The sequence below is a fragment of the Phycomyces blakesleeanus genome, assembly GCF_001638985.1.
Source record: "Phycomyces blakesleeanus NRRL 1555(-) unplaced genomic scaffold PHYBLscaffold_32, whole genome shotgun sequence".
In the NCBI taxonomy this organism is placed as follows: Eukaryota; Fungi; Mucoromycota; class Mucoromycetes; order Mucorales; family Phycomycetaceae; genus Phycomyces; species Phycomyces blakesleeanus.
In genome coordinates this window covers 19,302-45,194 of record NW_017265189.1, presented here as the reverse complement: position 1 = coordinate 45,194, position 25,893 = coordinate 19,302, and the positions used below count along the sequence as shown (strand labels likewise).

General features: G+C 35.7%; 10 protein-coding genes across 10 annotated transcripts; 2 read left to right on the top strand and 8 right to left on the bottom strand.

Moving 5' to 3' along the window:
* Positions 1–121: 121 nt before the first annotated feature.
* Positions 122–1,197, bottom strand: PHYBLDRAFT_151852 (hypothetical protein; the record flags this gene model as incomplete). Its single annotated transcript, XM_018432763.1, has 5 exons — positions 122–331; positions 478–705; positions 817–864; positions 932–1,052; positions 1,184–1,197. 5 exons carry the CDS (start codon positions 1,195–1,197, stop codon positions 122–124), a joined length of 621 nt encoding a protein of 206 aa, XP_018284954.1.
* A 433-nt stretch (positions 1,198–1,630) lies between these two features.
* On the top strand, positions 1,631–2,918 carry PHYBLDRAFT_174626 (hypothetical protein; the record flags this gene model as incomplete). The annotated part of the gene is made up of 5 exons (XM_018437295.1): positions 1,631–1,672; positions 1,809–1,941; positions 2,210–2,225; positions 2,307–2,435; positions 2,753–2,918. The coding sequence occupies 5 exons, from the start codon at positions 1,631–1,633 to the stop codon at positions 2,916–2,918; spliced, it is 486 nt and encodes a 161-aa protein (XP_018284953.1).
* A 2,367-nt stretch (positions 2,919–5,285) lies between these two features.
* Positions 5,286–5,921, top strand: PHYBLDRAFT_174625 (hypothetical protein; the record flags this gene model as incomplete). Its single annotated transcript, XM_018437294.1, has 1 exon — positions 5,286–5,921. The coding sequence occupies one exon, from the start codon at positions 5,286–5,288 to the stop codon at positions 5,919–5,921; it is 636 nt and encodes a 211-aa protein (XP_018284952.1).
* A 580-nt stretch (positions 5,922–6,501) lies between these two features.
* Positions 6,502–7,502, bottom strand: PHYBLDRAFT_160501 (hypothetical protein). Its single transcript, XM_018434190.1, has 2 exons — positions 7,246–7,502; positions 6,502–7,061 (listed from the first exon to the last, which is right to left on the bottom strand). Exons 1-2 carry the CDS (start codon positions 7,380–7,382, stop codon positions 6,773–6,775), a joined length of 426 nt encoding a protein of 141 aa, XP_018284951.1. The 5' UTR covers positions 7,383–7,502; the 3' UTR covers positions 6,502–6,772.
* Positions 7,503–9,291: 1,789 nt separating this feature from the next.
* Positions 9,292–11,245, bottom strand: PHYBLDRAFT_151849 (hypothetical protein; the record flags this gene model as incomplete). The annotated part of the gene is made up of 2 exons (XM_018432762.1): positions 9,292–10,873; positions 10,965–11,245. The coding sequence occupies 2 exons, from the start codon at positions 11,243–11,245 to the stop codon at positions 9,292–9,294; spliced, it is 1,863 nt and encodes a 620-aa protein (XP_018284950.1).
* Positions 11,246–13,502: 2,257 nt separating this feature from the next.
* On the bottom strand, positions 13,503–14,950 carry PHYBLDRAFT_183697 (hypothetical protein; the record flags this gene model as incomplete). Its single annotated transcript, XM_018438815.1, has 6 exons — positions 13,503–13,959; positions 14,050–14,252; positions 14,312–14,429; positions 14,528–14,552; positions 14,653–14,732; positions 14,828–14,950. 6 exons carry the CDS (start codon positions 14,948–14,950, stop codon positions 13,618–13,620), a joined length of 891 nt encoding a protein of 296 aa, XP_018284949.1. The 3' UTR covers positions 13,503–13,617.
* A 1,053-nt stretch (positions 14,951–16,003) lies between these two features.
* PHYBLDRAFT_160498 (hypothetical protein) lies at positions 16,004–17,360 on the bottom strand (the record flags this gene model as incomplete). Its single annotated transcript, XM_018434189.1, has 2 exons — positions 16,331–17,360; positions 16,004–16,259 (listed from the first exon to the last, which is right to left on the bottom strand). Coding segments are annotated over exons 1-2 (172 nt in total), but the record flags the coding sequence as incomplete, so codon positions are not given.
* A 760-nt stretch (positions 17,361–18,120) lies between these two features.
* Positions 18,121–19,446, bottom strand: PHYBLDRAFT_160497 (hypothetical protein). The gene is made up of 5 exons (XM_018434188.1): positions 19,398–19,446; positions 18,955–19,204; positions 18,745–18,855; positions 18,523–18,573; positions 18,121–18,355 (listed from the first exon to the last, which is right to left on the bottom strand). The coding sequence occupies exons 2-4, from the start codon at positions 19,143–19,145 to the stop codon at positions 18,543–18,545; spliced, it is 333 nt and encodes a 110-aa protein (XP_018284947.1). The 5' UTR covers positions 19,146–19,204; positions 19,398–19,446; the 3' UTR covers positions 18,121–18,355; positions 18,523–18,542.
* A 1,226-nt stretch (positions 19,447–20,672) lies between these two features.
* Positions 20,673–20,903, bottom strand: PHYBLDRAFT_160496 (hypothetical protein; the record flags this gene model as incomplete). Its single annotated transcript, XM_018434187.1, has 2 exons — positions 20,673–20,710; positions 20,778–20,903. Coding segments are annotated over 2 exons (164 nt in total), but the record flags the coding sequence as incomplete, so codon positions are not given.
* Positions 20,904–22,676: 1,773 nt separating this feature from the next.
* On the bottom strand, positions 22,677–25,679 carry PHYBLDRAFT_151846 (hypothetical protein; the record flags this gene model as incomplete). Its single annotated transcript, XM_018432761.1, has 23 exons — positions 22,677–22,729; positions 22,795–22,946; positions 22,996–23,044; positions 23,097–23,144; positions 23,203–23,257; positions 23,308–23,357; positions 23,424–23,470; positions 23,529–23,673; positions 23,734–23,788; positions 23,847–23,894; positions 23,951–23,998; positions 24,158–24,208; positions 24,267–24,314; positions 24,363–24,419; positions 24,478–24,525; positions 24,584–24,624; positions 24,683–24,722; positions 24,796–24,844; positions 24,896–24,971; positions 25,023–25,062; positions 25,131–25,185; positions 25,237–25,394; positions 25,551–25,679. The coding sequence occupies 23 exons, from the start codon at positions 25,677–25,679 to the stop codon at positions 22,677–22,679; spliced, it is 1,542 nt and encodes a 513-aa protein (XP_018284945.1).
* Between the last annotated feature and the right edge of the window lie 214 nt (positions 25,680–25,893).

Sequence of the window (25,893 nt, the reverse complement as noted above, 5' to 3'; positions counted from 1 at the left end):
ACTTTTTTGATATTTTGATATTTTATATATAGTTTGATGAGTTGAATGTTCATGTTGTATTATATGGTACCCACACAAATGTATATATTTATATATGAGTTTGTGCCTGTGTTTATTGGTACTAGCAACATCCTGCTGGAGTAGTCTGATTTGGCTGTTGAATCGATACTCCTGGACCAACTCTGAGAGTATTTAAATTATTTGGTTGAGCCACCGATTGACCCACACGATCCTTAATTTGCCTAGCCATAATTGAGAATGCTTGTTCTACATTGAGTGCACTCTTTGCAGAAGTTTCCAGTAGTGGTAGTCCCAAAGACTCTGCCAAACTCTTTTATTTTATTATTATTTTTTAAAAATAATAATAATAATAGTGAAGATTAGTAATCAAGGCAATAACCGATATATGTATATGTATATGTATATGTATATGTATATAGACCAGTTGACTTGAATATTATCATTAGCATCATTTACCTTTGCTGTTGATGTAGACACAACTTTTCGATCAAGCATGTCATTCTTATTACCAACCAACAGTTTACTGACCCCTTCGGCTGAATAACGATCAATTTCACGTAACCACTGTTTAACGTTGTCAAAACTGCCTTGATCTGTCACATCGTACACAATAATTATTCCATGGGCACCACGGTAATACGAAGATGTGATTGTTCTGAAACGCTCCTGTCCAGCTGTATCCCACTATAGACACATACCAATAATAATAATAATAATATATATTATATTATACTATGAGTCTCTTTTCTTCTCAAATTTATTATCATAATATGTTGCATATATTTTATAGCTTACGATTTGTAACTTTATTGCCTTGCCGTCAATTTCTATTGTTCTAATTTTCTGTGGAAAACAAATAAGTAATAATAAAAATAAAAACAAAAATAAAAGATGAACGGAATGAGCTTACAAAATCAACCCCAATGGTGGAAATGTAACTGTCGGTGAACATGTCGTCTGCAAACCGAAGCAAGAGACATGATTTTCCTACACCAGAGTCACCAATAAGAAGTAGTTTAAAGAGATAATCGCTGTGAGAGGAATAAGTAATTTTTATATGTATATTTAGTTTTGAACAATACAAGAACAACGACAAAAAGACATGTCGTTACTTTGAATAGTAGAAGAAGTATTAATGTTAATAATAATACTTTATACGTACTATTCTGAGTTCATGGAATAGAAAAAAGAGGAATAGAAAGGAAAAAGGAGAATAAAGTGGGATAAAGAACAAGATACGCAGACTTGTATTATCTTTAAATCATTCACATTATATATTTATTTTTAGGTGAATGGCTACAAAAAGAGGGGGACCAGGCAATATATGTATAGAGAGAGAAAGGTACCAAAGAAAAGGCAGCAGATAGATAGACTAAAAGGAAAGGAAGAAAGAGATTGTGTAGAATCGTGGGTCACTTTCGAATGGTGTCACCGAGAAATATTGAGAATTGGGCTTTTTTCTTTATTTGATTATAAATATTAACTAATATAGAAGTGTCTTCAAGATAAGGGCTCTTGACATTAGCTAGGCTTTACAAGGCCTTTATATTTACCTTTATTTTTTTTTGTTAAAAAAAATCAAGGAAAGTAATGTGAATTAGTTGCCCCCATGATTTTCATGACCACACACACAGGCATATCCAGTACAGAGGTAAAAAAAAGAACAATGTGCTGACCGCCACACAAGACATCATCATCTACTTTACACAAACCCAAAAGCAATTGTGTTATACGTTTATATATATATATATATGTGTGTGTGTGCCTGTATACAATGTTAATAAAAGTACTGGTTCTTATTGTCAAAATATTTACGCATCACATCTTCTTTTTTAATTACAAGGCTTCTGGTTCATAGCACTGAATATACACTCCCAATATCAGTGTTTTTTATGCCATGTGTAGATTTCTTTTTTAAAGGTAAAAAATAATAATAATGGTCAACCTTCAAACTGAAAAGTAGAATTCTATGTTTCAAAATATTAGCAAAGGAAATCTTACAGAAAATCCTGACTTTAAATTTATCGCTGCTACAACTCTATTATTTTTACAGCCCTTTAAATTTCACACTCAGAACATGTTACTTTTTTTTTGACAAATCCGAATTCAAGTTTAGACAACAAGTTCACTTCTTTTGGATAAAATAAAAATGAAAAACCAGAGATTTGAAAAATTGAATTCAGATTAGATACCCGAAGTTCCAGGTAAAAACTACTCAATATGTAACTACTAAGGCACAAGAGGACTTTGTGGAGAGTGTGATCAATATAACAAAAAAAAAAAAGAACAAAAATGAGCTATTGGAGAAAAATCGGAAATGATATAGTATTAAGACTAGAGGCACTAATAGCCGTTCACAAATACAATATGAATATGTACCCTAGACTCAGAGCGAACAGTCAAATACCCCAAAAGTCAATGAAACATGGAAGACATCCCATATTTTTTGTTTTTTTGTGCCGAGTGAACGAAGCTTACATTCCAACTTTACCATCGGCTAAACTTATTGCAGCCATTCTACTTTTTTCTCTCTGATATATAATTTTTAACAACAATGTGGCAAAGACAAGAGAGTACATCTGAAGATCCATAAAAAAAAGAGTCCAAAGGTTTTGAAAAGCAAGTATTAAAACGTTTATATAACGAGAACACACTTTGTTTACTTTTTAGGGTATCGAGTTGGTTAACCCAAAACTTTGTACTGTGGTGACGGCTTATACCTCTCTCTCAGGTATATATACTTTTACTACGTCGATTTTTTCGGTGTCAATGGTGCTCTGTCTATCCGTAAGCAGCATCAAGAAACTTACCAGGAAGTATACATGGCAATCACAGAGCTCCGATCGCTGAAGACCGCCGATTTACTAAGCTTTATTTCTGGGCGTAAACAAAGATGATAGAAATGTGATTATATACACTCACATTATCATGATAACTTATGATGAGTATACAATCTGAATATCGTCTTTTTCTTTACCCGGCTGGAATATGTCATTGAAGCTCAAATTCAAAGATTATATTAAAGAACCAAAAAGTCATAAGCGAAATCTGAAAGCGATTTGCATACGATACCAAGAAGTACAATACGCAGGAATTATCTGGTGTTAAGGGGATAAAAAAGAATGCCTAATCTACTATACCCTCCTTCATAAAAAATATTCTGGTTGTCACATTTCTCTTTGCTTAGATAGATGAATATCTAACAAGTCAAGTATTGAACTCGTTCGGAAAGAAAAGTGCCGAGAATTTAATAGCCAAAGAATCAAAGCAAATAGTAAACTCAATATTACAGTTTCAAAAAAAAACAGTTGCAATATTGTTTGGAGTTGGGGCAGCATGTCTGCTAAAAACATTCTTTATATCTTTTTTGTTTTCTTTGAGAAACAACAACAGATATCCGCTCCAGTTTTAGCGTCGAGGCTCAGCACATAATGATAATTATTACAAATAAACCTACATTGTCTTTCTATTTTTTTTCTTTTCTTTCCTAGAAAAAAGAAATCCATTCCTTCGGTTCAAATTCAATTTTCCAAATATCTGATTTTCATTTTCATTTTATCCAAAAAAGGTGAGACATATTGTCTGAGCGTTAACTTTGATTCGTTCAAAGAAAAAACCACCATTTTCTAAATTCGAAGTCTAAAGATTTTTAGTGATAATATGTCGCCGACTAAACTTCAATAACTCCACAAAATGTTCACAAAGTCTGTGTGCGCGTGTATAAGCATGTATGTATGTTGCTCTATCTCGTTTCTACCATTTTATATTATAAAAAGAAAAGCAGGCTATAAAACCGTGCACTGTATTATTATCTATTAGCAATCTTACGGGGATGGTGTTTCCTGGTGGGGCACGATGTTTCTATCTAACCGGACTCATTAATTGCAACTATCTCCCCGGGACCCGGTATCTTTAATCCTTCAGGGTAAAATAGTATGTCCTGAAAATGTACCTTTCGTTCCTGCCAATGTAGTTGTTTCTGTGAACACATTCCTTCAATTTTTCTTTCAATCCTTCAATCTCCTAGACTAGCTCTTTAACTCTTGTGCTCTTTCTGCTTTTTAATTTCTACTCTTTCCTGTATTATCCATTCTCTTTGTTTCTTCTTTTAAGTCTGTTTCCTTCGTTTCTCTGTAATTTTGTCTTTTCCTCCTTCCTCTGTGCGTATTAGCTTACTAACTTGTCCCCACACTTTGTGTGTTTATATATATATCCTCGGGCACCTAACTCTCATTCGTGTACGATTTACAGCCTGCATTTGGGCAACTTTATAATAAAGTACTGTCTCATACAAAAATCAAAGCCTGTATAATCAATTCGTAGTCCTGAATTTAGACTTGATAATAAAGAAATAATGATTAGTCATAAATACACCATATCAATAGCCAGTAATCCAGAACAGTATGAGCTGTTGTCATTAGAGTGTGACGCAAACTTGTTGGATATTATACTATTTATTGGTCTTCTTACATGCTTCATGCCTTTCTCTTTCTTTCATATACTTATATTGCAAGAGTATGACAGCACCAGCTGGTAAGCAATTCCTATCTACTCTTTTTTCAAAGCACAAGGGAATGTCTTTATACGAATATTCTTTATCCTTAGGAACCAGATAGAGGTATTTTGTGCCGGCAAGCATGTCACGGCTTGTAGCCCAGTAGAATCAAAATATCGTCTCCCGCCAGGAAACGTCGTCCACCTAAAATTAGCGATTACATATTTAAGAAGATGCTTTTGCACTTAGCCAAGGCTATTATTCTGCCTTATATTTAAGTATTTTTATTATGATAGGTATGAATCCTTAGGGACCAGATAAAAGTATTTGATACCGAACAACAAGTCACTATTTGTGGTCCGGTAAACTCAAAACAACATTTCCCGTCAGAAAAGGTAGTGCTCCATCAGAAAATATCGTAACCCTAATATTAGCGTTACATAAATGCTTTTCTAATACTTAAAGGTGTTTTTTATGATATGTCTGAACGAATAGCACATCTTTTCGAATTGAAGTACATTAACATAAACTTTTATTCAAAATTATTGCTCTTGACCGAATCTTTTTAAACCGCCGACTGTAATACTTTGTGGTATAGAATCTTTTTTATATATATATCTTTTGACAATTTCTACAAAAACCAAGCAGCCTTCAAATTAATATAAAAAGAGTCTCTTTTTTTTTTGTCAAATTTTGCTTCTTCCTTCTTCTTTTCTTCTCTCTTATTCTTTCTACTTTCTTGCCAATCTCACAACCTCATAACCACAGAATGACAGCCGAAAACCAACCAATCTTCCCGGCCGAAGTTTTCTTGATGATCTTGGCATATATGTCATTCATCAACGTATACAAGCTGTACTCCGAGTTTCCAGCGAATATGAAACCTTTCGTTAACGATGCGCTGATCAAGCACCAGATCTTCAACCAACGTCGGTTGCTCATCATATTGTCAGATTACTCGAGGCCTACACTACCAAATCAATTCTTACCCGGGTCTGAGGTACCCGAATACTACTACAACAGAGCTCCTGGAAGCAGCAGTGATATTCGCATGGCCGCCCGAGTATCTTCCGTCTTTCGTACGCCTAACCCGGCGTACACCTTCCCTTTTATGTACGAATTGGAGCCAGCCAGTATCGACTATGAAAATAAGCAAATTTTCTTCAAAGCTAGTGGAACTAGACAAAATTGGCTCTGGGTGACGCACAGTGGAGCCGTACACATCACGATCATCTTGGTAGACGGCAATAGGATTCTCAAGAGAGCACTAAAGGCCACCGCTCCTCAACTTCGACACGAGGTTCCATTGTCTAGCCTAAGTGGAAAGCTGGAACTCAATAATGCTTTTCCTGGCCAAACTCGACCATCCAGTTGCACAGTTGGAGTTGACTGGTTCTGCACTTAAGCCCAACAACCAAACAAAACAGACTTTGTTCCTTTTCTTTAATATATATATATATAAAACACACATACACACATACACACACACATACACACACACATACACACATACACACATACACACACACATACACACATACACACATACACACACACACACACACATACACACATACACACATACACACATACACACATACATACACACATACATACACACATACATACGTACGTACATACGTACGTACATACGTAATTGTACTTGTACTAATACTTATATTTTTAATAATGTCTATAATAGTAAAATATACTATCAATTAATGTATTCATCGTATTATCTCTCTATATCTCTCTGTTTCTTTTTGATTTATTTATTTAATGAATATCTGCTTTATTTACTTGCTACAATAATAATAATAATAATAATAATAATGCTAATAATGTTAATGATAATGATAATGATAATGATAATGATAATTATAAAAGAAGAAGAAGAAGAAGAAGAAGAAAAAGAAGAAATACAACTAGCAAAAAATAAGAAAAAATTTTAAAAAAAATATTGAAAGGTTCCAATGAAATAGCTTCATTCGTTGCATTCAGACATTATGATTGCAGATTGTTGGTTGACCATATTTTGATCGACCAGTACCCTTCTGTCACCTTCAAGTTCAATACTACGCTGTGACATTTTTTGAGATGTCACAATAACAGTGTGCATGGCATGTCCCGTAACTGTCAAAATTTTACCCATTGCAGTACGCAATACTCGATCATGCCAGAATGCAATGAGGGGTACAGTTTGCAATAAACCTTACATTATAAATATATATATATATGTATATATATAATCATTATTTATTTGTATTCTAGTAGACAAATGATATATTCTATGCACGTACGTATAAACACACATATACACATACCTTCAACAGTCCAGTGCTCTTCAAGGTGTTCGACCTTTAGTTTTCCTGATTCAGACTCTCGAAATTTGAGGGTGACGATTACAGGAAGTGCGAGATGTAGTAATGGGAATAAACGTGGACGGAGATGTTGGGTCATGAAGATGACACAGTGGTGTTGGTTGGAACATGATTTTTCGATTGTAGGAGGGTCTCTATTGAGCGTTTTCCAAACTAGAAAAACACTTTTGTGTTTGTGTGTATATGCATATGTGTATAATAGATATCATATATACTCTTATATAAATATATAAAGGTAATCATAGTCATAATAATTGAATCAAGAAAAGAAGACAAAACTAGACTTCTTCCTGTTATTTATCTAGCTCAATAGATCAATAGATCAATAGAAATATAATTTTAACTTACTGTCCTATATTTTTTATACCACTAGTTCGAAGTAGTGGTGAGACAAAGGAGGCATTGGGTGAAAAGTGTTGTCGTAGAACTTGGCGCTGTTTTTGAGTATCATTTGAATAGAGGTCGGCAGTTATACCTGTGCACATTTATATGTATATGTATATTCGATTATTAAGCAAAGGATTTCTTACAGTGAATATCAGGATTGACTAACTGCTGTATTTGAGTGCTTTGGTGTGTGTCTGTCATGAATGTGATTATTTAAATATAAAATAGAAGAAAGAGAGACGGAAACCTAAAAAAGGTGAAAAGGCAAAATTAAAAGCAAAAGCAAAAGCAAAAGCAGAAATAAAATAGGGTGGGTAAATGTAAATAGCTAATGTACTAGACTAGGTTGAATTGAGAGATAGATTGACTTTGTTCAGTGATCTTTTCTTTCTTTCTTTGGTAGATTGAATTCTTACTGTTCTTAATTATCAAGTTATTTTTTCTTTCTTTCTATTATTATTTGTCTGCAAGGGAGAGATCATCATGGGCTGTACGACGTGGCACCTGCGTCTTGTTGCGTACCGTGCATGGTAAAATAGATGTGTATACAGAACCAGGAATTGACATTAATGATTAATATGGATAATATCAATTTTAGTATAACTAAGAGGGTATTTCTGATAGGTTCTAATGATTCAGACTAAAAGCACAGATAACGTATACAGCATACTTATTTAACACGCCAGGTTGAGAGTAAAGTACGAAGCGACTACAAAAGAAGATATTACAGGCGAACCAGAATAAGCAACCTATCTGTTGCACCAGCATGAATATTGCAGCCTTTTGGTTATCATTGTTACAATCGTCGCAGGTCCAGAGTTACAATTACAACAGTACAGATAAATCAGATAAAAAATAGACTCTTTCTTTCTGTATAAAATAGGGGGTTTTGCACTGCCTTTATGAATAGTAGTTTGATGTATCTTATACTTCATTTGAGTTTGGACGTCAAAAGGACTTGAAATAAAAGCTGATCTTCGTCGATCCGCTTTTACCTATAAATCTCATATGCGAGTGTGTGAATATGAGATAAAGATGTAGAAAGATAGAACCATACAGATAAAAAGGGATGACTTGTTTGCTTTCCCTAAACAAAAAAAAATCTCCCCCCAAAAAAAGTCAATGAGTCAATGCTAGACATTCAAGGGAAAAAAATATTCTAGGTTTCAGCGTTAAATATCCAACCTTCTTTCTTAGATGAGAGTTTCATGCTTGGTTTATCCATTAATTCGGTGTCTAAGGAAATACTCGGCTATCCACGGAAACAGCTTTTTATATTTTTATTTTATTATTATAAATAAATTTTATTGTCCATTTCTCCCTCCCCCTCCCCCTCCCCTTTCTCTCTCTCTCTCTCTCTCTTTTCATCGTAGTCGCCGTCTCTGTCTTTTACAAATTAACATGTGTTTATTCTACATATTTGGAACCCTATTGGCTTGTTACACGAGTCTGTGTGAATGCTGTCTAGAGCAAATTATTATTATTTTTTATTTCTACTGATTGGATTCTGAGTATTATAATTCGGCAAAGCAGACAGAGATAGAGAGACATATACAAAAAATAATAATAATAGCCACAACAAATGAATAAATGAATGAGTAATTGAATGAGTAAAATTGGTGTGAGTTGAATAAATGAATTAACGAAAAGCCAAAAAGAAAGTTTTTAAAAAAAAAAACAAAAAAAAAGATATAGATAAATCCAGCACAGCCACAGGCCTTTTGTGATATATAATAAATAATAATAATAATAATAATAATAGCAGTAGTAATAGAGAGAGAGAGAAAGCAAAAGGAAAGAAAAAAGAGTAAAGAATTACATAGCATAAATAAGAAGAGGTATCTCGAAAAAGTTATAAAGATGATGATGATGATGATGGCAGTAAAAGCAGTAATAGTAATAGTAAAAGAAATAAAATATTATGTTTCAATATCTTCTCTTTCTCTTTCTCTTTTCTCTCTCTCTCTTTTTTCTTTTCATTTCAAAAAAGGAAAAAAAAACCCCCCATTAAACCTCTAATTGTCGTTCAAGACGGTCAAGACGTTCGCGTAATGCATTAAGCATGCTTTGGTATTCATCAGGTCCAATCTCATTCTGAGAACGTACAATGGTAGGAGGACTCCGGAGATGCTCTCTATTGATCTTGGCAGGTGTGGTTGGTTCAGGTGGTACATGTGTGTGTACATGAGGGTGAGGGTGAGAGATAGAGTGAGGGTGCGTGTGTGCGTGCGCGTGTGCGTGAGGAGGATGGTGGTTGGATTCAGAAGAAGATTCGACGATGGATTCATTAATTGAAGTAGACAAAGGAGAAGAGGAGGAGGGGGAAGAAGAAGAGTGAGAATGCGAAGGATGGTTGTTTGCGTGGCTGGCAGCAGGAGTATTAGCATTAGCATTAGCATTAGAGGTTGTGGGCGTAGTCGTGTTTGTATTAGAAGCAGTGTTATTAGCAGTAGAAATAGCAGTAGCAGGCACGGCAGAGTTATTTTCGAGTGCATCAAGCCTTTTAAGGATATCATTAATAGTGTTATGGAAGCGATTGGTTGTCTCCTTATGCGCTTCTTTGATTTGATTGCGGATGAGCCCTTCAATGGTAGTCGAGGATGCTTGGAGGGTTTGCATAAGACTAGACGAACGTCTAATCTGATCATCTAGGGTAGTCTTGAGAGTGCGAGTGGTTTCGATCGTGTCAAACAAATGTTCGAATGGTTGGAGAAACTGTTGGCGTTGAAGAGCAGCAAATGTTGTAGTGGTAGGAGTCTGAGGTGGAAGAGGGACAGCAGCGGCAGTAGTAGGAAGTAAGGCCGAGGTAGAGCCAGAGCCAGATCCAGATCCAGAGCTAGACTTTGCCTGATAACCACCACCACTGCCATACAGCGAAGGTGAAGAGACATATTGCTGCGGTTGTGGCTGCGGTTGCGGTTGTTGCTGGGATTGTGATTGTGATTGCTGTTGTTGCTGGGATTGTGGTTGCGATTGATGTTGGAAATTAGTGGTGTGATGGGAAGGCTGTTGCTGGGATGGTACAATTGGTGGTATAGCAAATTCCTGTTTTCGAGGGGAAGGAGGAAACGTCTTGTCTGCATCCTTGTGGAAGCGAACGGGTGCTCGAGGAGATAGGAGAGGAGCAAGAGTGTGCCCGGGCTGGAGAAGCGTCGAACCATTGGTGCGCCCGGCTGTAGAAGGTGGCTGCTGTGGGGGGTGGAAATAAGCAGTGTGAGGTTGCTGCTGCTGTGTCTGCTGCTGATGTTGTTGCTGATGCTGCTGTTGCTGCTGCTGCTGTCTAAATCCAGAATTAAGTGGTGCAGAACGTATGCCAAGTGCAAGCTGATCTGTGTATGCGGGTGGAAAGATGGTTAGGTTTCGCGTGTTTTTGCCATGCTTGGCAGATAGTCTTTTCGACAACGATGCACTTGTCGGTAGCTGCAAATGCGACTGAGACTGAGACTGGGATTGAGACTGGGATTGGGAACTAACAGTGTGAAGTGGTCTAGGAAGAACGTTTCGGTGCTGTGCAAACCTAAAAGGCTTATTGTCATCCCGTTTAGGCTCTCCTAAGTTTGTCTTGGGACGCTTATTAGGCTCCTCTGGTCTGAAAATAAGAAAGACATCTTGTGAACAAAATGTAACATGTAGATAGGATACATGTGCGAATGAGATATCTTTGAATGGTTGTGACTTACTCACTGAGATGACGAATATGGCTACCGGCGCCATTCGTGCTTGACAGGACTTTATCGAGTGCCATTGGATTAGAGTTTGCTCCATCATCTGACCTGACAGACCATGGTTGAGAGTGAGTTGCCCTAGGCGAGGCAAGACTAAGACTTGGAGGTGAGACAGGTTCATGTTTGACTGGATGCATGGCTGGTGAGCGATTGCCTTCTGCTTCGGGCATGTCTCGGAGGTCCATTCCAGGCGATTGCTGTGAAAGGATTGGAGGAAGTGGGGGATGAGCTGGCATGAAAAGATCGCAGAAGTTTCTTTCTTCTTTGGTGTTTTTTTTGTTGTTGTTCTTGAAGGAGAGATAAGTTTCCTTACTTCTAATGATCAATAAATAGAAAAAGAAAAGAAAGAGAAGAAGAGAAAGAAAACAAAAAAAAAGAAAACAAAAAAAAACAATAAAGTGGAGAGCGGCTGTGGACCTTGTTCCGCCTAATCTCAGTCACAACGATCGTTAAACCACAGAAACTCGAAGGAGCCAAAATAAAGAAAGATTAAATAAAATAAAATAGATATTACAAATATAGAGGGGATGACAAGATGGTTTAAAATTTTATGTGCGTATGTGCGTGCGTATGTGCGTATGTGCGTGTGTGTGTATGTGTGTATGTGTACCCACACAAAAAAAAGGCCTTTGTAGCGGAGCACTGTTAAGAGCCTGTTGAACGATAAAAATAGAATACATTGACCAAATACCACGTTTTTTTTGCTTAACAAGTCTTTAATGTTCAATATCCAATGTATAGTCTTTAGAAGGTGTGTAGGCTTAAAGAAGTCTTTTAAACTACAGTAAACTGTACTTGTTTTCTCTTTGACAATTTTATTTTTATTTTTATACCCTAAAGAAGAAAGGCAATAAAAGAATAAATATATAGTAGGTATATTTCTTATACTAAAATTATAAATTATTTAAATTACCATTATTTCTACACTTAAAAATATTATAAAGATAAAAATAGATTCTGCGAACAAAAGAGTAAATAAAATAAAATATATTGCATTTAATTGTCCCTGAGTTAGGCACCTACTTATTGACCTATTGACCTAGACTTCATAGTATTTTTGGGGAGAGAAAATAGAAAGAATAAAGAAATAAATAGGCCATGTATTATACTATACCATACTATATTGTTTTATATAAATAATATTAGATTAGAAGAAGAGGAAGAAGAGGAGGACGAAAAAAAAAAAGAACGATTATATTCAAAGTAAATTGCCTCAATATTGAACCATAGGCCAGAAAATGAATCAAAATTCAAGAAATATAAAAGAAAAGACATATTTTTCTAACTGTTTTTTTTGGTACATATATTTAGTGGGATGCAACCAAAGGCTTATGCAGAGGGAATGGCGAAAGCTGGGATCAAAGTTATTGAATAATAATACTAATAATATTAATAATAATAAAAGACCTTTTTAGCTTGTATTGAGAATAGACAATGAAGTGGTCGGGGATAGATACATCGGTGGGAACAAATAGATGCGGAGGAGTTAATGAAAAGGTCAGAGAATGATAAACCTGATACTATGACTCAGATATATATATATATATATATATATAGGCTATCAACTAGTGTCCCTCTTCCTTTTGCTTATTGATAAAATATAACTAAAAACTAAGAAATTATGAACACCTAAACTCATACTTATTTTATATGTATTCCCAAGATAAACTAAATATGAACGCACGGACCCGCTCAAAAGAAAGCAATTGAGAATGACTAAGCTGATTTGAGACAGCAATACAGCTACAGAAAGAACGCTAAAGCTGGATAATTCTAATTAGTGTTTCATTTTACTTGTCTCTTTAATACATCCCAGAAGAAGTCTAAAAATACTTTATATAATAGACAATATCACAAAGAACTAAGAGTAAAATAAAACAGAAACGATGGTAACCTTCATTCAGGTCAACCTCTGCTATTTTTGAATATGAAACAAAGATAAAGTGGGGTGTCAAATCACTTTAAGATCAAATTAATATATATATATATATATCATCAAGTAAGGGAAAGTGGATAGAGTTAACAGATGGTGGTAACTCCTAATATTAAAAACGAAAAAGCAGCCATACTTGACAACAAAAATAATGGCTTCTAAACCGGCTTTTTGTTATATAGTATTTGGCTTGATAATGTACGCCATTCTCAATTGTTGTCGAATTTTTATATTTTTTGTCATGCATTCTCTCATTCCACAAGTAGTCGTACAATTGGCTTTTTACATCAAGATTTGATAAGATAATCTTATTGACAGGCTGTAGACTGTTCCATAGACTCTCTTGAGCATACCCATTATTACTAATCGACATCAAAAATACCAAGCTCGTCAAAGATGACTATCCTTTGTTCCCTTGATATCTATAGCAGTTCTCTATTATAGCTTCTTCAGACATATCTTCATATATATATGTGTGTGTGGGATTTTTCTTTTAAATACGCTTGTATGTAAGTTGATGTGTTCTTGAGTGATTTGGTGTAGATTGCGTTAATGTATATGTATGGGTGTATGCGAGTTAATTGCTGGAGAAAGAGAAAGAGAGAAAGAGAGATAGAGGGTGAGAGGGGGACGATTTCTTTCTACATTGTATAGAATATAGGATGGATCGGAACTTTAGACGTGAATAGCTTCCATTGCTTCCTCCTCTTCATCATCTTCTTCTGATGATGAAATATCCTTGGAGTCTTCCTTGTCACCATTGGGTCTTTCAGCCGCAGAACGTTGTTTGTACTCTGGCTTCAGCTGATAGTTTCCTGCATAAGGTCCACGCTTGTTGAGGATGCAAATTTCAGATAGGATTTCCTTGAGATATTGCGCTGGCTGTTTTGTGTGCTCCACAATACCCTTGAAGGACCAATAGGGATATCTGTCAAATGCAGCAAATAGCAAATCCATCAATTCGTTGCGAGGCATACGAGTAGCCTTTTCCTTGTCTGTTCTGGGTTTTTTGGCAGTCTAGACATTTAATAATAGATAGCTCATCAGCACAAAGGTCTCCATAAGCGCATTAAAAGAAGAAGAAGAATATATGTAGAGTAATCTTACAACAAAATCAGAGAAGCTGCTACTTGGCATGCTACTACTTGCTCCTGGTACAAATACAGGCTGATTGTCTTGTCCAAGAACCTGTACTGTACGCTGAGGAGTACCAGCATCAATGACACGCTTTCGCATGATGTCACGATATGTGCCGAATTGTGTAGGCGTGGCTGCGCATTCGTGGTGTACTCTTCCACTAATTGATTTACCTACACAAATCACAAAACATTGTAAGCAAAATAAATAAATATTATTATTTCTTGCTTACCACCATGCTCGCTCTCAGTAAATACAAATTTGTTGGTGACCTCGCCTGGTAAAATCGAAATGCTGTATTCACGAGGGATGTTCTCAGTCACTTCATTTTCGGGTAATACCAAGGAGATCTAAACGTGATATAGACTTGCGTCAGCTACTCTCCACTATCAAATTATGTATATGCATGGTATACATGTAAAGATATGTAATTCATTTATGTATTTACCGCGCTCGAACGTCCAGGCGGTGGCCTATTATTATTTTTTAAAGAAAATAAAGAGCGAAAATGAAGAAAACGGATAAACAAAAAAAAGTCAATATATTGCTTGTTAATCACAGTAATCTACCTACTGACTGTAGATCCGGACTGATCCCAAATTAACATTGTCTTGGTCAATCGCTTTCCATTTGTTTGCAAGGAATTTCGGAACCTATTTGTTTTATATTTATATATGCAATGTTAGATTCCCTGTTTATCCTTATATGTATGATATATGTATTCAATGCTTTCCTTGACTAGCCACACTTTTGTGTTTGCATTATCTAGTTTGAGGTCTTCAGCATCTTCATCGTCAACAACTTCATCGAGCGATCCCGGGTCGTCTTCAAAAAGAGCGTCAACATCAGGATTAGTGCGAGAATCAGGCATGAGTGTCAACAGGAGAGAAATGAGTGCCAGTAAACGGGTCCATTGATTTTTTTCCCTTTTTCTTCTTCAATAGACGCAGCAACGGCTGTATTGGAATTTTTTATAAAAAAAAATTAAAAAGTAATTTTTATCCCGCTCGCAATCATATAGCTTGAATGCTCATTGATGATTTGCCCTTACCATGGCACATCAAACTATCTTGACCTTATAACTGACTCGTTAAGTATTACTGCTATTATTCTTACTTTTATATTGCCCATTTAGTACTCCAAAGATACCCTTATGATAATTAAATCTAATTTTGGATATATCAATAGAACCAAACCAGCTTGACATCTAAAGCAACAAGATATCGATATGTTTTGATACTATACAGTTTAAAAATACAATGCGCACTACGGCTATTTTACACTTATCTCACTCTGATCGAGGAAGATAATGTGAAAAGGTAGGCAATATATAATGATTTTCCAATATGTTCCCACTCGACCCTCCATCTCTCTCTCTCATTTCCAGGGTGTGGGCCATGGTAATGAGAATATGATGACGCCTTCCTCCCATCGAAACCAATTGTCATTACGTTAGACATGACATTGAGTCCACGTTTTTTTGCTCAAGCCTTGGTAAGAGCTGCTACTTCCTCCCTCTTGGTCAACTGTACTTGACTTTAGGTTAATTTCTCTCTGGTAGAACTAAGAATCCTTCAGATCTGTTCTATCCCTTTACGAAGACATGCCTACGGGATGCGCTTTCTTGGGTTCTCACTGTCCCTCAAGGATAACATAGAGCAGATACAATCTAAAACAAAAGCTGTGGCGTCCTCTTTTCCTTTGCAGTAATATAGGCTCAACAACTCTTTTGACCACAAAAAAGAACTTTTTCGCCCTCTCGCAACAAAAGCGTACCTTCCTCCAGTTTTTTCCCCCTTTTCATACCAGCTGCGTTATTGAATCATGCCCTTTGCTACGGTTACACATGCGGTGCTTTTTTTTTAAATAAATTTTCGATTCAATTTCGTTCTGGTATAGACAGAATTTCGAGATTGATACTGTCCAGAGAGAACTGTCTATCAAAAATAACCGTTACTGAGCCGCAACAAAAACAAAGAAAAAAATCCTTTCTAACGATGCCTTGAATCTTCTTTTTACATACCTCATCCCTTTCGGGAATCCTCAGTCAAACCTCCATGCCTAAATTGATTTTACAAATTTACTGGAATTGACACCAACTTTACAACACTATCAAAACTGACACCAGCAACCATAACATATTTCTTTTTTTTGACACGTACCAACATAACTTTAAAACGCTATCAAAATTGACACCAACAACAACTATATTTAATTCTTTTTTTTTGGGCGTACCAACACCAACACAATGCTATCAAGATTGACACCGCCAACCACTATATTCAATTCTTTTTTTGGGCATACCAACACCAACACAAATATATCAAAATTTGCACAGTGAATGAAACCATTCATAATATTTTTTTGTAATATGTATTGGAGGTAATGTATTTAAAGGCGAAAAAGCTAGAGAATAGCCAAAGCTGATTTAGCTTCGAATATTGTAATGTCTAATGTAGATGGAACTGCTATATGATTAAGGACAAATTCAATATCAAGAATAAGTTGGAAGTGGCCGCTCGATATGGATATCTAGTGTGTGGCATTGGATACGCTGATTGAGCGTATGTATGATCTATTAGGTTAAATAAATGGCGAATAAGGTGTCTAGTTCAGGGAATATTCCCTGGGTGGCGACGAGGACGACGAAGATAGCCCCATGAGTAGCCATATACATATGTATAGCTGACCTTCAACTGTTAATACGCTATTGGTTTAGATACTAGAGTTTCAAAAGTGATGGTGGTAGCTATAATGATTGAATATTAGAGATTGAGTGGGATCAGTTTCGTGGCTCATATTAGCATGAGGAGGATACTGTGAGGATATATCCAGAGGTCTGCGATATACAATACAGTGGATAATATAGTGGCTGAATTAAACATACCCGAAACTAACAAATAAGCTAAAGTATGCCGAGTTGCTAATGTTGTTAATTGGGATAGATGATGAGCAGTAATAACGTTATGCTAGTGTTATGCGATTCCTTGCAGCCACAGGATAAGTAGCGAATGTAAGTACGGTAAGGCCAAGCTGTATTTAAAAGAGGCAGTAATTAAATGTTCAGAGAGTCTTGTTCACTTCTATCCTATGAGGAAACGTGGAGCCCTGATACTTGTTTTGACTGTGAGTACTAGACGAAAGCAAATTACGTTATTTAAATTTTCAAATAGCACTGTATACGTTTAGTCTATAATGGAGGCAAAAACTTGATCCTTTAAATCAATTGGAAATACACTACTGAAATGAAAACATTAATAAAAGAAATAATTTAAAAAATACTTTTATATCTTTAAACAATGATGGGGAGCACAAATTTGTTACTCATCCTTGATATCAAATACATAAAAAAGATATAGGTGTCGGTGAATTTCTCAAAAGCCTTTTATATCTTTAACCAGCTTAAATTATTTGGCTTCAACTACACATATACTTCTTATATAAAGCAAGTAATACTGAGCGGTCAAAAATTGTTGTATACCTAGAATCCATACCTAAAACTAAAGTTTTAATGTTTAGCATTAAATATGACTGTAAGGTCCTATAGAAACAGCATAAAGTAGTTATTGAAACAAATACATATGCAGGTATATGATACTCGAGCCCGAAATCTTGATCGTTGGGCTTGTCTGTTTAAAATAATATACAAAAATAATTTGTAGTAATATATTCAAAGAAACTGGTATACCTGTAACCCTTGATAGAGATTGAGTTTTTTAGCGTTGGGTTTTGCTGTCGAAATAGTAAAAAAAAGACAAATAAAAAAAGACAAATAAAAAAAGACAAATATAGCTGTGGCCCACAATAGAGAGTAGAATACTGATACCTGGTATCGGCTGTAAAAAAATTAGTAAATACAATTTTCAGTGAGAAAATCTTAAAGACTCCTCCTATGTCTTTAATCCTTAATAAAGAATAGAACCATGATAATTGACCTAAACTACGAAGAGAAAAAAAAATAAGCAAATACAAGCATCATTCAAAGAAAAATGGGCAACTAAACAATGTATACCTGTAACATATTAATAAGAGTTAAACAATGATCTTTGACACCAACTGTGAAATTATAAGTATTTATAACCATCAGTGAATAGATTTACAAAGAGACTTGTATACCTACGGCCCATGATGTAGAGCAGAGCCAAAAATTTTGGACTTGGCGATTAAAAGACTAGACAAATAAAAGCGACAGGTATTAACTGCTTAAAGAGTCATGTATACATATGGCCCAAAATGGGCAGCGGAATATTGATCGTTCGCCCTGGTGGTAAATAGACTAAAAAAAGAAAGCCAACAATAAGTATATGTTCAAAAAGAAATATATACCTGTGATCATGAATAAATACTCAAAACTTGATAGTTGGCTTAAAATATATAAAAAAAAAAGCTAGACAAAATAATAGTTGATAGCTAAATATTAAACGAGACATGTGTATCTCATACCCTGGATGTATGGTGAAACCTTAATCGTTGGTTTTGACTATGTCAAGATAACTAAAAACAACAACCAGTAAGTAGATGCTCAATATATATATATATATATATATATATATATATACTGGAGAACTTGGACGGGCAACAGAGGCTTTATAGTTTGGCTTTGACTGTGTAAACACTAGAATAATCTAATTGATAGTAAGAAAATATTTAAAGAGCTTTGTATACCTGAGGATTTTTATGGAGAGTGAAACCTTGATCGCTGGTCTTTGCTGTAAAAAGTATGGGAATATACAGCTTAAAGTAACTAAAGGCTCAAAGAGACTTGTATGTCTATGACTGTAGGAAAATGTCGGAATATTAATCGTTGGTCTTTACTATGAAAACACTAGAAAAATACACCTAATAGTAAGTAAATTCTCGGAAATATATATATACCTATGGTTGGAGATGTAGGTCAAAACCGTGACTGTTGACATGAGCTGTGAAGATTCTGGACATATAAAACAGGCTGTAAGTAAATGGTGTAATAAAGATGTATGCCTGTAGCCCTGGATGGAAATCGGACGCCTAATCGTTGGTATGAACTGTGAAATTACTAGAAAAATTAAAACTGATAGTGAGAACATATTCCAATAAAAAAACCTTGTATGTCTATAAGCCTTGATGGAGACTAGAGCCGTGAGGGCTAGCATAGAATGTAAAAAAGAAAAAGAAAAAAAAAGATTAAATAGATAGAATCAGTAGTAAAGTAATATTTAAATACACTTATATATCTAAGACGTTGAATTAATAGCAGAATCTTGATCGTTGACCAGGACTCTAAAAACGCTTGATAAATGACATTGGCTGTAAAAAAGTAATCTAAGAATCTTATATACCTTTACCCAATAATGTTGAGTGGAAACTTGATAATGACCAAAGACTTGATCAATGGACTTGAATGTGCAAACGCCAAAGAAATTCAGTCGATATTAAAAAAAATCAAAGATACATGGATATCTTCAACCCTTCCCGGAAAGCTGAAGCTTGATCGTTGGACTCGGATTTAAAATACTAATCAAATGTAATCAATAATAAATAAATGTTCAAAATAAACGGTGATACCTGTAGCTCATGGTTGAGAGTAGCAAATTTATCCCTTGACCTATATATTAAAAGCAATAGGCAATAGCAGCCGGCAGTCCTAAAAGGGCAATTATACTTGAATGTCTGTGAATCTGGGTGGAGACTAAAATCTTGAACCTTGGTGTGGACTATGGTATGACTAGATAAATATGATGGATGACAGAAAGATATTCAAAGGAGGGTGTACGCCTGTTACCTCGACGAATAGCAGAAACTTGATCATCAGCGTTGACTGTAAAATTATTAGACAATTTCAACAAGCAATAATTAACTATTAAAAAAAAGCATATATACCTTTTACCCCAGATGAGCAGCGGAATCTCAATTAGTAGCCTTGACTATGAAAAGACTAGACAAATATAGCAGACACCAAGCAAATGCTCAAAGAGGTATATATACCTGTAACCCTGCATGAACTATGGAATCTTGGGTGTTGGACTCAATTGTGAAAAGACTACCGAACTAAAGCTGGTAATAGGTAAATACCCAAAGATACTGGTACACCTAACATCCAAGAAGGAGAGTGGCATCTTGATTGTTGGCCTTTTCTGCGAGTAGACTAAAGAAACACAATTGGCAGTAAGTAAATACTAAAAAGTGGCAGTATATCAGTGATTTTTGACGGGGATTTGAACCTTGACTGTTGAATTGAACTGTAAAAAGACTGCTTCAAACAGCTAGCAATATGTTAATGGGTAAAGAAAGCCACTTGTATCCCTGTAAATCTATGCGGAAATCGGGCTCTTGATCTTTGGTCTCGACTGTATAAAGTCTGAATAAAGCAACTAGTAGTAAGTAAATGCTTAAAAAGGCATGTATACCTTAACCCTATTTTTTGAAGTGCAACCTTGATTCTCGGCATGGACTGTCAAAGATTAAAAAGATTCAACCAGTGAAGAATAAATGCTAAAATGTGCGTGTGCATCTAGAACCTTGAATAGATAGAAAGAACATGATCATTTTGCCTTGACTATGTAAACGCTAGGAAGATCTAATTTTTAGTAAATTGCTTAAAGATTCTTGTATACCTGCGACCTTTGATGTAGAGCTGAGCATTGAACGCTTGCTACGGAGAAGAAAGGGCTAGAACAAAACAACTGATAGTACCTAAAAAGTCAAAGAGACTTTTATACCTGTGAGCCCAAAAGAATATCAAAGCTTTGATCGTTAGCTTCGGCTGTAAAAACATTATGCAAATATATAGTAAGTAGATTTTTTGGCAGATTTGTATACCTGTCCCCCCCGGATAAACAACTCATATTAATTGTGGGCCTTTCCTGTAAAAAGACTAGAAAATATAATAGCTAGTAAGTAAAGGTTCACATAGTCATGTATACCTTTAATCCTTAATGGAGATTAAAAACCCGATTGCTGGCTTAAACTATAAAAAAGCTAGACAGAATAATAAGTGATACGTGAGTACTAAATGAGACCTGTATACCTCGGGCACTAGGTAGATAGTAAAACTTTGGTAATTCAGTTTGACTAAATAAAAATTACTCGAAACAACAAGCAGTAAGTAAACGATCAGGTATGTACATATACTTGTTACCCTAGAGGACAGTAAACCTGGATCGATTGGCCTTGGCTGTGTAAAATTAAAAAATAATAATTAATTAATTAATAAATAGTAAAATAATACTTAAAAATATTTTTTAAACCTATGGCCTTAGATGGAGAGTAGATGCTTATTATTTAGCATAGACATTAATGAAATTAGAAAAATCAAACAAGCGTTATGCAAAGGCTAAAAGAGAATTGTATACCTGTAACCGTGGATGAAGAAGAAATCCTTGTTCTTCGACCTGGGCGGTGAAAAAACTAGACAAAAAAAAAACAAGCGATAAGTAGAAACCCAAAGAAAAGTGTATACCTGTCATACTGGATGGAGATCGAATCCTTGATGGTTGCCCTTGACAGTAAAAACAATAGACGGATAAAAAAAGCCAATAATCAACGGCCCAACGAAAAATATATATCTGCAAGTCTGGATGAATATCAAGTCCTAGTTCTTCAGCCTAAACCGTATAGGCACTAGACATATAAAACTAAAAGTTATAAAGACGCAAACATATTTGTATACCTGTCACTCTGGATAGGGCTCGGATTCGGAATCATTGGCATAGACAGTAAAGGCACTTGACAAAAAAAAAAGACACATTAAATAAAAGCACTTGTCAGATTTGTATACCTGTAAAACTTGATGGAAACCGGATCCTTGAGTGTTGAATTTGACTGTAAAGTCACGAGAAAAAATACAGTTTGCAGCAAGTCAAAAATCAAAGAGATGTGTAACACTATATCCCAATATGGAGACCGGGTTCTTGCTCGTTACCCTTGACTGCAAGGACACTAGAGAAACAAAAACAATTATAAGTAACGGCCCAATAACATTTTTATATCTGTAATTCTAGGCGGATATCAGATGATTAGTCGTTGGCCTTGACTTTAAGAACAGTAGAAAATTAAAGCCGACAGTAAGTAGAATCCCAAAGAGAAGTGTATACCTGTAACACTGGACGGATATAGGATCCATGATGGCTGGCTTGAACTGTGAAGCCAGTAGAGAAATAAAGCCAACAGTAACTAAAGGCCGAACTAGATGTATATACCTGTCGCACTGGAAGGAACCAAATTTTTCATTGTGTAGCCAGATCGTAATAAAACTAGGCCAATACGAAAGAAAGCATGTAAAGACAGAGAGAAAAGTGTGTACCCGTAACCTTATTTGAAATCGGATCCTTGATATTTGAACTTTAAGGGAAAAAACACTAGAAATATATAAATGACAGTAAGTAAAAGCTCAAGAAGATTTGTTTACCTGTAGCGCATATTTGAGTTTTGATCCTTGCTGTTTGGCCTGGAGAGTAAAAACAGTAGTCATATATACGTCTAAGTTAGTAATGGCCAAGAACGACTTGTATACCTTCCATAATGGATGTAGATTTGATCATCGTTCTTTGCCATCAAAAGTAAGTATAAATAAAGAGTATAGTTTGTTTTAAGTAAAGGTTAAAAGGAAACTTGGTTAGCTATAACAGTTCATGAAAATCGGATCCTGATAATTGCCGTGGATGAGTAGACACTAGAAATATATAAAATCCAGTGAGTAATTGCTCATCGAGTTTTCGTATACCTATAGCCACGGACTGAATCCGGATCCGTGAAGCATGATCTTGGTGGATTCAACACTAGAAATAAATAAAGCCGAGTGTGATTGCTCATCGATTTTTGCTATACCTATAACCATAAAGCGGGAGATCGGAACATTGAAGCTTGACCTGGATGGCCGGAGACTAGAACTAGATTAAAATAATGAGTATATGCCCATAATGCTTTTTATACCTATACCCATGGCGGGGAGATCGGAATCTTGATGCTTGACCTGGATAGCTGGAGACTGGAGATATATTAAATCTAGTGAGTATATGCCCATAATGTTTTTTTTATACCTATAACCATAGCGGGGAGACCAGAACCTTGATGCTTGACCTGGACGACTGAACACAAGAAGTATATTACAGCTAATGAGTATATGCCCATAATGTTGTTTTATACTTATGACCATGGACGGGCGATCTGAACCTTGACGCTTGACATGGATGGCTGAATACTAGAAATATATTAAATCTAGTGAGTATATGGGCATAACGCTTTTTTTACACTTATAACTATCGGCTGGCGATCGAAGCCTTGATGCTTGACCTGGATGACTGCATACTAGAAATATATTAAAGCTAGTGAGTATATACCCATAATGTTGTTTTATACCTATAAACATAGACGGGCTATCAGACCCTTGATGCTTGCCCTAGATGACTGAACACTAGACATATATTAAAACTAGTGAGTATATGCCCATAACGTTTTGTTATACCTATCACCATGGACGGGCGATCAAAACCTTGTTGCTAGACCTGGACGACTGAACACTAGAAATAGATAAAACTAGTGAGTGTATACCCATAATGTTTTTTATACCTATAACCATGGACGGGCGATCAGGTCCTTGATGCTTGACACGGATGGCTGAAGACCAGAAATAAATATAAAAGCTAGTGAGTATAGGCCCATAATGTTTTTTTATACCTATAACCATTGACGGGCGATCGGAACCGTGATGCTTGACCTGGATGGCTGAAAACTAGAAATGTATTAAATCTAGTGAATATATGCCCATACCATTTTGTTATACCTATCACCATACACGGGCGATCAGAATCTTGATGCTTGACCTGGATACCTGGAGACTAGAACTAGATTAAAAAAATGAGTATATGCACATAATGCTTTTTGTACTTATAACCATGGGCGGGCGATAGGGTCCTTGATGCTTGACCTGGATAACTGAACACTAGAAAAATATTAAAGCTAGTGAGTATAGGCCCATAATGTTTTTATACCTATAATCTTTGACGGGCGATCGGAACCTTAATGCTTGACCTGGATGGCTGAACACTAGAAATATATTAAAGCTAGTGAATATATGCCTATAACATTTTGTTATACCTACCACCATGAATGGGCGAGTAGAACCTTGATGCTTGACCTGGATGGCTGGAGACTAGAACTAGATTAAAACTAGTGAGTATACGTCTATAATGTTGTTTTATACCTTTAACCATGGACTGGCGATTAGAACCTAGATGCTTGACCTGGATGACTGAACACTACACATATATTAACGCTAGTGAATATATGTCCCTAATGTTTTTTACATCTATAACCATGGCAGGAAGATGGGAACCTGGACGCTTGGCATGATTGACGGAACACTAGAAAAATATTTAAACTAGTGAGTATATTTCCATAACGTTTTGTTATATCTATAACCATGGACGGGAGATGAGAATCCTGTTGATTGACCTGGATGACTGAACACTAAAAACATATTAAAACTAGTGAGTATATTTCCATAATGTTTTGTTATACCTAGAACCTTGGCTGGAAGATCGGAACCTTGACGCCTGACATCGATGGCTGAACACCATAAATATATTATAACTAGTGAGTATATTCCCACAACGATTTGTTATACCTATACCCATTGCCGGGAAATCGGAACCTTGACACTTGGCCTAGATGGCTGAAAACTAGTAATAGATAAAAGCAAGTGAGTAAATGCGAATATGGTTTTGTTATACCTATAACCATAGCTGGGAGATCGGAACCTTGATGCTTGACCTGGATGGAATGGATACTACAAATATACAGAAACAAGTGAGTAACTGCTCATCGGGTTTAGATATACCTGAAACCGTGGACCTTGACCTGAAAAACGTGGACCTTGACCTGAACCTTGATGCTTGACCTCGATGGAATGAATACTACAAATATACAAAAACAAATGATTAACTGCTCATAAAGTTTTGATATACCTGAAAACCGTGGACTCTGATTGGAATCTTGATACTTGACCTGGAGGGAATTTGATACTACAAATATAAAAAAACAAGTGAGTAACTACTCATCGAGTTTTGACATACCTGAAACCGTGGACTTTGACATGGGCCTTGAAGCTTGACCTGGATGGAACGGATACTAGAAATATACAAAAACAAGTGAGTAATTGCGCATCGAGTTTTTATATACCTAATCCGTAGACTTTGATGGAATCCCTGATGCTTGACCTGAACAGAAGAGACTAGAAGCATACAAAAGACAATGAGTATATGCTCATCGAGTCTTGGTGTACCTGTGGCCCTGGATGGAAACCTGTTCTTGATTGCTTGACTTTGCCTGAAAAGTCCCTACAGAAATATAAAAGACAGTGAATGATTAATCAACGAGGCTTTATATACCTGTAGGCCTGGATGGAGATCATATATTTTATCGTTGACCTTGTTTGTCAAAAGACTAGACAAATATAATCTTCACAATGTGTGTCTTTGATGAGTATCATATACTCCTTGAAATATAGTAAGTCCTGTCAGTTTATCTCTTGTTTCTGAGCGTGGATAGGCTTTGGATGGATTGATGATCAAACCAGTGTTGGACCTCAGTATTTTATTTTTGCTGTGTACTGGTTTTGACATGTTGTCTTATATCTTGCTACTGACTGTTTTACATATGATAAAAGCCTGAGATTTGACTAGCAAAATGGATTTGTATTGGTCAGGATTCGTCTTTAACGTCTATGTTGATTAAAGCAGTTTGTGAGAGAGCAGTAAAGAAGTGTATAAAGTATTAATGGTATGTGGAAGAGAGTTGTTTTGACGCGTTCTGTTTGGATAGGTGTTTTTTTTATAA